The following is a 9369-nucleotide window of genomic DNA, read 5'->3' as shown; positions in this document are numbered from 1 at the left end:
GTGATTAAAACGAACCGCCACCGCGGGAAGTTTCCTACACGCCGGCGTTGCAAATCTGCACTAACTCAGGCAGACACAGCACTGCTAAGCGCAGAGAAACGTTCAGTAGGAAATCCAGATGTTTCACCTTTGAGAGCTTTACTAGGTTGTTTATTTTACTCTTGTAAAGAGGTTGTCTGCCCACGTCTCTGGAAAGCACATTAAGCTTCGAGGAGAAACACAATTGATAAGATGCTATTTTTTCCAACCCCTTGGACTAGGTGTATTTTAAAGAAATCCGCTTATCCTTATCGTTCACATAAAACCCTTTGGCCCACTTACGCTATGTTACAGGGCGCCTGAGTCTTGCCAATGTCCCAGTCCTTTATAGCATTCCATGCACTTCGGGGGGTAGGCTTGTTGTTAAATTGAGCGTGTAACACTCTTACAAAACAGGTTTTCTATGACATCAAGGTTTCTTCTCCCTAACCAAGAAAAAAAAAAAAAGACGAAGAAGGGGGGAAACACACTATCTCAATTTATGCCTAAGGTATATGATCAGTTAAAAAGGCTTAAAAGCTCTTGGAAATTGGATCAGGGAAAATCGTCACCCAACTTTCATTATTTCCAAGTAGCGTGATTGAATTAAAGGGCAGGAGCTGGTTAGAAGGGAGGATCAGGGGCTCGGTGCGTAATGGTGTGGTATTAAATTCTAATTAGAGATGCAGGAATCAATGATAGGGAGGTTGGACAGCTCAGTTCCCCAGTGCCAGCCCAATAGACGGATGAGTTATTGTCATGTAAAAAGCGCCAGCAATAAGACCAACCGCTTTGCTATTGTCCAAGTGGAAAGAGCCAAGTTTATTATGAGGACTATATACTCTAGAGACCTCAGACAAGGCATCTCACAGGAGGCTTTTTCATAAAACTAGGCTCGGCTGGTAGTAAGGAGGCCAGTGTGGAGGCAGGCGTTGAGCAGTGCACATCTCCCCACTCCAGCCACCGTCTCCACATCCATCTTTTATTTCATTTTTCCACTTGGCTGAGCCATCCAGAACCTTTTCAATGTATAAAATGGAATATTCTTACCTCAATTCCTCTGCCTACGAGTCCTGTATGGCTGGGATGGATACCTCCAGCTTGGCTTCAGCATATGCAGACTTCAGTTCCTGCAGCCAGGCCAGTGGCTTCCAGTATAACCCGATAAGGACCACTTTTGGGGCCACGTCCGGTTGCCCGTCCCTCACGCCGGGATCCTGCAGCCTGGGCACCCTCAGGGACCACCAGAGCAGTCCGTACGCCGCAGGTAAGGACCGCTAGCTCTCTCAGCGGAAGAAGCTGCCTTTCCGCTCGTATATAGGAAGCCTTGATTGCATTTGAAAATGGAAATGTGTTTAGTATTTACCAAACGAAATTTGCTTACACAAATGAAAGAATTTATCACGTTAGAAGCGATTGCAGGGAGGGGTAATTCACTTACAGGGTTACACTATCCTAGTCACACCCGAACCGCCAACAAAATTATCTTAAGCTGCCAAAATGATAGGCATAATTTATTTACTTTGCGATGAGACGTAAAGCTTAGAAAATAATTAAATAACAAAGAGTAAAGCTCATTACTGGCGGTGTCTCTCTTTTTTTAAAAGAACCGACAGCGGCTCACACCTCTTGGGCCGGTCATTTTTATGATCATTTCTTGAATTTATTGGTTTTCTTTACAGCACTATCCCCAACTTTGCGGTATCGAGTTCTGAGAATTGAAAAGTTGCAACAGTGGGCGTGAGTGGTAACTTCGTTCCTGGCTTTCTGATAACCAACTAATGATGGTTTTGGACTGTTTTCCTGCTGAATGAACTATCCTCCGTTTGGGGCCTCAAACACTCTCCAACTTGCTATTTCACGTCACCCAAAGGCACTTGGGCCACAGAAACAGGCACAAAGTTACACTCGCGCCCCTGTTTCTGTATGATACTAATTTGCTGGGTTTTTCTTGGCAGGTCGCTGTAACTAAAACCTCCTTCTAGACGTGCCTGGTGTCTGTAGCGGCTCTCAGGCTATCTGACCTTGGTCCCCACGTTCTGGTTCGGTGGCCCTTCAAATCCTGACTGTTTTGCTCACTCTAGTCTCCTCTGTCATCCTCTAGTTCCATATAAACTCTTCACCGACCACGGCGGCCTCAACGAGAAACGCAAGCAGCGGCGCATCCGCACCACCTTCACAAGCGCGCAGCTCAAAGAGTTGGAGAGGGTCTTCGCTGAGACTCACTACCCTGACATCTACACCCGGGAGGAGCTAGCACTGAAGATCGACCTCACCGAGGCGAGAGTCCAGGTACAGGAGATCGAGTGCCGCAGCAGCAGTGAGGGGTGGGTGCTGACGCTTATGGTTCCAAAGGGACCTAGGCCCGGCACAGAAATGGGATTTGGAGTGTTATGCGCACGAGCGGGGTAGGGGGTGGGGGGTAGGACACAGACTCTAGGCAATTTATTCACAACTGCAGTGTTTCCCACCAAAGCAGGGGTTTGGGAGTTTGAATGAACAAGGCTTTTTGGAGAGAAGTGTCCGGTGAGAGGAAGATTGCATCCTCTACCTGTATCTATGTCAGCTTAATTGCCGTGATTCGTTTGCCCACAGTGCCTCTTAACTCAAGCGCCCTTAAAAAAAATCTAGTGCCCGTGGCTCAAGGATTAATTTCCTAGCAACCAGGACTTGAAACAGATTCAAGAAGGGGTTGTTACTCCATTAGAGTCAGAAACCCGCACCTTACTATAGCTAACCAATTGGGAGCAAAGGTGCTTTCTGGAGATGGTCCCCCTAGCCGGGTGTAAGGTCGGTGAGCACCAAGAAGGTTCCTCTGTGGATGGCCAGTGGATCCGTTGTGTCACCAAAGCGAAAGGCACCCTCCTTCCACCATTAGACCTGAGAAGCCTAGAAGTAGGTGAGGCGCCCGTTTAAGAGTACGGGGTGGGGGGGAGGGGAAGAGAGAGAGAGAGAGGGAGAGAGAGAAAGGCTTCACTTTTAGGGCTTTCCTGCTATTTTTGTACTTGTCCCTTACGGTGTCATTTCTTTGGCACTTTCGTTTGGGCCCTAGGAAAGTTTCTCAGCAAAGGCAGCAGCAGCGAGAAGGGCAGACTTGTCGGACTCTGCTCTGTAGTGTCTCAATGGTCCATTCATACAGCGAAGTGTGTGTGTGTGTGTGTGTGTGTGTGTGTGTGTAACAGACTGGGTCGTCTTTGGTTTCTGGTTTTGTTCACCGGTTCCATCGCCTGCCCTCTCTTTGACAGGTGTGGTTCCAGAACCGCCGGGCTAAGTTTCGCAAGCAGGAGCGCGCAGCCGCCGCCGCTGCCGCCGCCGCCAAAAACGGCTCCTCCGGGAAGAAATCTGACTCCTCCCGGGACGATGAGAGCAAAGAGGCCAAGAGCACCGATCCTGACAGCACTGGGGGCCCGGGACCCAACCCCAACCCGACCCCCAGCTGTGGGGCAAATGGAGGAGGTGGCGGAGGGCCTAGCCCAGCCGGAGCTCCGGGGGCGGCGGGCCCGGGGGGCCCGGGAGGCGAACCCGGCAAGGGCGGTGCGGCTGCGGCTGCTGCTGCGGCTGCAGCGGCTGCAGCGGCGGCTGCGGCTGCGGCGGCGGGAGGCCTGGCTGCGGCCGGAGGCCCCGGACAAGGCTGGGCTCCTGGCCCGGGCCCCATCACCTCCATCCCAGATTCTCTTGGGGGGCCCTTCGCCAGCGTCTTATCTTCGCTCCAAAGACCCAACGGTGCCAAAGCCGCCTTAGTGAAGAGCAGTATGTTCTGATCTGCGATCTGCGGCGGCGGCGGGCGAGCCCGGAATCCGGGCTGGCGAGTGGGCGAGTGGGTAAACCCAAGGCTAGTGTCGCTGCTGTCAGTGGCTTTTTTTTTTTTTTCATCGAAGGCCTAAAATGATCGCGATTCGAAAACAAAAAAAAAAAACCGAGAAAATGACGTCGCTCCCATTTCAACCCCACTCCTACCCCTTTCCTCACCCCCAAGCAAAGCAAAACAAAACAAACAAAAATCTTCACCTGCCTTGGGCTGCGCATAGGACAGGGCTCCACCTGCTGCCCAAGGGATGTGAGCTTGGACTTCGGGGCACTCTCTCAGGGGGCTGTGTCTGAGTGACGGGTGTATGTCTGTCTCAGAGAATGTGTGTCTGTGGCCCCAAGTAGGTGATAGGGAGAGATGGGGGCACCACAACCAACTCAGTGACTTCTTAGGAAAAAAAAGTTGGAAAGCAGCAATGATACAAAAGGAAAATGAAATAAATTACAAAAAAGTTTTTTTTAAAGATCCAAATGGAGGGAATAATTTGAAAATACAAAGGAGACAGGGAGGACTGTGGCTGGCGCTGAGGTTTTGGTCTTGCGAACCCCTAAATTCTCTCGCTCACGACTGCACAGATTGTCTCGAGGCTCCTCTATAGGAAAGAGTACTGATGCCTGTCCGGCCCTGGTTCCCCTCAGGTCCCTGTGCTCTGGTCACTGCAGTGATGGCTCACTCAGACTGTCCTGGCAGCCAAAGTGACTTTCTGGAGCTCTGCTTGCCTGTCCCCACCTCGCCAGAAACCATCTCGCCATTAGCGCAACTGATTTCCCACACTCTGCTATGGCCCGAACCCTAATCTTTGCAGCCGCTTGGCCCTGAGAGATGATGCCCTCTGTACAGGAGATTCCGTCTCATCCTCCAACTCTGCAAACCGTGTCTCATATTTCACAGCGCTCCTGTTTTTTCTCTCCCGCCACCCCCACCGGCATTTTCTTCTTCCACCAGCTTTAATGGAACTTCTTTTGGCACTGCTTTGCATTGGAGTCAGTTGTAGTCCACATAGCTGGCTGCAGAGAAATCAGTCTTACCCAGCAAGGGGAAGGCACACACAAGTTTGCAGAAAGTGTCTCAGATCGCGTTTCTGATTGAGTGATCCGAGCTGGACTCCTCCTGTAGGGTGGACGGACTGTATATTGATAATTCCTTCTATGCGCAGTTTAGACATCTCTGTTGGGCTTTTTTTTTTTAATTTTTATTTTAAAAGGCACAAAACTATAGATATTAGTTGAATGTTGAGGCTTTAACTTTTTCGGTGTCTTTCTACAGCTGTGTTCTGTGACTCAATTGTATCGTGTTACTATCAGTACAGACCGTCTCCTCTACGTGACCGTATAATGTTTTTTCTCTTCTTGTAGTCTCTATGGTGTGTCTTTATGACGTAATAAGGTTCTCACGGGTTCGATTCCTTTGTGTTTAGAGAGACCAGGTTCAGACAATGGTATATATTTTTGTTATCAGGTGCATGTCTGTCCGATTTCCTTTCCTTCTCGTTGGGACTATGTTTGTGAACATGAGCGTCATAAGTTATGTTTCAGATTTTCAAATTTATTTATACGTGTTATAATGAATGCTTCTATTTAAAGGGGAAATATTTCTACATGTGCATATAGTTTTCCAAGAGTGTACCATTAACTTGATTGTTGATAATAAAAAGAAAAAGCAAGTCTAAGCAAGTAAACTCTCTGGACTTTCTCTTGAGCTTTCTTATTTAAATCAATCTAATTTTAAAGTGTTAAGGGCAGAAGAACTGGTAGTAAGTACTGGGAGGGCAACTCCCAACTTGTAGAGTCCAAATTGAGCCAAACCTGAATTTTAGTGCTTGGGGAAGAGGAGTACTTCCTGCTCTGTACCAAATTGTTTCTCAGTAGGAGCATCCAGCACCAATAAAAATGTACACAGGATGTTCCTGGTCACCATGGATAGAGGGTTATCTGAGGCAGGATTTGGGAACTGGTGTCTGAAGGGTACTTGAAGTGAAAACTAGGGCTCTGTGTCCAGGGGTCCTGCAGGACTTATAGCATCAGTTCTGGGTGATCCAGAGTCCCCAGGCCACTGAGAGTCATCCTGGTACCTCTCTGTAGGCAAGGTATTGCTTGCAGTACTGGTGTGCTGGGGAAGCAGCACTGTCACTTGAACTTTGGGAGGCACCGCACATAACAATAGTGCTTTTGTACACAGCAGGTGCAGCTCCTATTATTCCCATTGCCTTTTGAATGGAGGTGAGGGGACACGGAAAGGGTAACCAGCTCAGGAGACCTCCTATTTGATGTGTTCGGAATGCCAACCTTTGAAGAGAGCTCTATGCTCTTGAAGAGTTAACTTATTTGAGTAGTTCTAGAAGTGTAGCTCTCAGAACCCCGAGTATCAGCACCACTTAGGGATTTGTGTGCACACATTCTTGGATCTCAGGAGTCTTAACTCTGAAAAGGTTGAGTGACAGGTTTCAACCAGGTTTACTAAGAGTATGAGAGTTGATGAACTATACTATACAACACTCTACTTTGTAAGAAACTCAAAGGGAAAGTTAAAAATCCTGAGTATATTGGAAGCAGGTGTATGTGTGTTTTCTGATAGCTATAGTGGTTCCCTTTTAAAATAAATGGGTCATCAAGACAGTCCCAGGACACCACTCTTGCCTCTTTTTCTCTTGAACTGTTTGAGTCACTTTCCAAACAGGAGTCTTATATGAGTTTCTGACCCTTCACTTTGTTTTTGACTTTGCCTTAACAATTAACAACTCAGTCCTCTTACCTGAGGCATAGCCATAGCCTGCATCCTCTAGTCTGAATATAAGCTGCTGCTTTGTTTGAGCCTATCAGGGCTAGGCTAGATAGTTCATTCAGAGCTTGCTGGACCATGATTGTGAACATAAATCATCATAAACTATACTTCTGATTTTCAAGTGTATTTATCCATCTCATAGTGATTCTTTTATTTGAAAGGGAAGCATTTCAAAATTATATGTGCATATAGCTTCCCAAGACAGTCAAAACTTTGGGTCAAACTGAGCTTCTGGGCATCTTTGAAAAGGGCTTTTAAATAGTCTTTGAAACAAACAAACAAACAAAATGCATCTCTAAATGTCCCTTAGTAAATGCTAAGTCTACATTGCTTATAAACAGAGCCTTTAATTGTTCTGGTCCAAATACCAGTGATTACTAGATGTCTTTGGGCTCATTCTTTGGTTGTAAATGTAACTCAGAAGCAAAGAAAAGGAAGTTATTGATGAAAGTGTATTTAAAGTAGGTAATAGTTTGACTAGAGGAAGATTGTCAGTGAGGCCCATTTGGTAAAAATTCTTTGGGCCTGGGCAGGGCCAGTGGGACAAGTGCCTTAAAGAAGGCAAAACCAGCAGAGAGAAGGAGAAGATGAGAGACATGAAACACACACACACACACACACACACCCCACAAAATAACAATAGCATCAACAAACAAACAAAACAGTGAAGCCTGGTGTGGTGGTCATGTCTGTAAATCTCAATGCTGGAGAAACAGAGGCAGGAGGATCAGACAGCCTTTGGCACATGGGTTGGATCCAGCTTGGGTTACATGAGACTGTGTCTCAAAAACCATGAGTTAAATAAATACATGAGGAAACATCATACAGGTAAAGAGCTTTTGGAAAGACCAGTGAAGACCCTGGAGATCTTTGCAGATGGGAGCCATCAGGGATGGGTAAAAGATTTCACTTCTCCTAGTTTAGATCTACTTTGAGTGTCTTGTTGCTAAGACAAGAAAAACCCTAGGGGGTGGGGGGGCTGGTGAGAAAACTCCCACTCCTCAGAAGGATAGTTCCCCAAAGGGTTACATGCAACTCGAGTCACCTCTGCTTCTCTTAATGACCTAAGGAAGACATTGTTGGAAGGTAAGTTTTCTATCAAATGCAAAGTATTGTCCCTGTAAGGTGATGGTGCCGACTGACAGGCAGGACTCCGTGACTCTCACATTGTGTCATCTCCTTGGAGTCCCACACGGTGTGAACAAGCTCACTCTCACTTTCCCTCTCCTGTGGAATTTGCATTTTGGCTCATCAAGCCATCCCTTTTCCTGGCAACCCCGGAGACCACATGTGACTTCACAAAAGCATCGTGAATTGCTGCCAGATGGCTATCCTGAAGCCAAGTCTCCTCTAAAACAGTCCAGTCCAGAGTGCCCAAGTGGCTGCAGAGAGCAACTGATAACCCACAGCACAATCCAGGTGCTTCTCTGCACTTACCTCAAACCTTGAGGAAGGTGCTGTATGGCTAACTGGGAAATGATCCTACCTTCAAGACAGATATTTTTGGAAGGCAAAATACCCTAATACTTTTGAGCCTGACCCCCCAACTATAAATTTGAATAATAATACAGATCGAGGGTTGGTAGGGTGACTAAGTAAAATAATTCCATTACAGGAATGGCAGTCAATTTCCAGTAGATGATAATGATGATGGCTAGATATCTCTCTCCCCAGGTCTTTTTCTTGATTTTTCTAGCTCGGGTCTCAGTTACCAAAAATGTTCAGGGACATTCAGCATTGAAGCATGGGATGGTAACCATGACTACAGTGAACAGTTAACACTCACACAGGAAAGTCAAAAGGGGCCCTGCAGGTTGCTTTCTCTTCCCAGTGAGGAAAGGAGGTATCTTCAAATAAGTCAGCAGCATGGACAAATAATATAGAGAGATATAGAGATATGATTAGATAGATTAGATATAGATATATGATAAGATAGATAGAGATATGGACATAAATATAGATGTAAAGTATAAGTGAATGTGCAAAGGTTGGGACAGGAGAACTTGGGTGAAGGAGGTATAGCAATAAACCGGAATCATGCAAGGGCTTTCCTCACTATATGTTAGGTACTGTTTAAAGCTTCCAGGCTTTAAGGAGTTTAGCTTCCACAATTACTCTATGGGGAAAAAGGTCTGTTTTTCTTTCATTTTTTCTTAAAAAGGAAGTGAGTCACTGAATTGTTAAGCAGCATGCCCAGGGTTAGTGTGCACGAGGGATCCGGTCCTAACTGCCTTGTCTCTAGAGTTCACGTTCTTTCACATGGACAAGAAAGGCTTCATTTTAGCCCATGAGATTGCATGCTGTCAGACCCAAGAGACCTTGAAAGGCAGCAGGTGAGTGTTAGAAAGGATAACAAGAAGAGTAGGGCTGTGGATGGAACTTCCAGTGAAGCCCAAGACCTGAATGGGAGCAAGCTGGAGGATTCTGAAGGAGGGAGACGGTTTCCTGCAAGACAGCCTAGTCCCAGTTACATCTCCACGTAAATAGACAAGACAAGGAGTAGCCCGAGGCAAGAAAGGAAAAAGAGTATTCATATTATAAAGGGCAGATCACTGGTCTGTCAACAAGAACAGACACAACCCCTGTGGCTCATTTATCATCATCATGACAGACACATGGCTCCGTTGGAGCCCTTCATCTTTGGCCTTGATTTCAGGATGGCTGTCCTCAATCCGGGTGGCTGTATAATGATGAACCATCCTCATGCAATAGTGTTTCCCTGTGAGAAAGCAAGGCATCATGCAAAGACCTATAGCTCAGTA

General features: G+C 46.7%; 1 protein-coding gene across 1 annotated transcript; it reads left to right on the top strand.

Moving 5' to 3' along the window:
- Positions 1-830: 830 nt before the first annotated feature.
- Positions 831-5504, top strand: Phox2b (paired like homeobox 2B). Its single transcript, XM_021163890.1, has 3 exons — positions 831-1285; positions 2123-2310; positions 3264-5504. Exons 1-3 carry the CDS (start codon positions 1045-1047, stop codon positions 3777-3779), a joined length of 945 nt encoding a protein of 314 aa, XP_021019549.1. The 5' UTR covers positions 831-1044; the 3' UTR covers positions 3780-5504.
- Positions 5505-9369: the final 3865 nt, after the last annotated feature.

The sequence above is a fragment of the Mus caroli genome, chromosome 5 (genome assembly GCF_900094665.2).
Source record: "Mus caroli chromosome 5, CAROLI_EIJ_v1.1, whole genome shotgun sequence".
Lineage (NCBI taxonomy): Eukaryota > Metazoa > Chordata > Mammalia > Rodentia > Muridae > Mus > Mus caroli.
This window is presented reverse-complemented; position numbering and strand designations above follow the sequence as displayed.

Excerpts from the sequence above, each read along its gene's own strand:
- Phox2b (XM_021163890.1), top strand. The coding sequence starts at position 1,045 with ATGTATAAAATGGAATATTCTTACCTCAATTCCTCTGCCTACGAGTCC. Across the intron at positions 1,286-2,122 it reads GAGCAGTCCGTACGCCGCAG|TTCCATATAAACTCTTCACC; the intron begins GTAAGGACCGCT and ends GTCATCCTCTAG. Across the intron at positions 2,311-3,263 it reads TCACCGAGGCGAGAGTCCAG|GTGTGGTTCCAGAACCGCCG; the intron begins GTACAGGAGATC and ends TCTCTTTGACAG.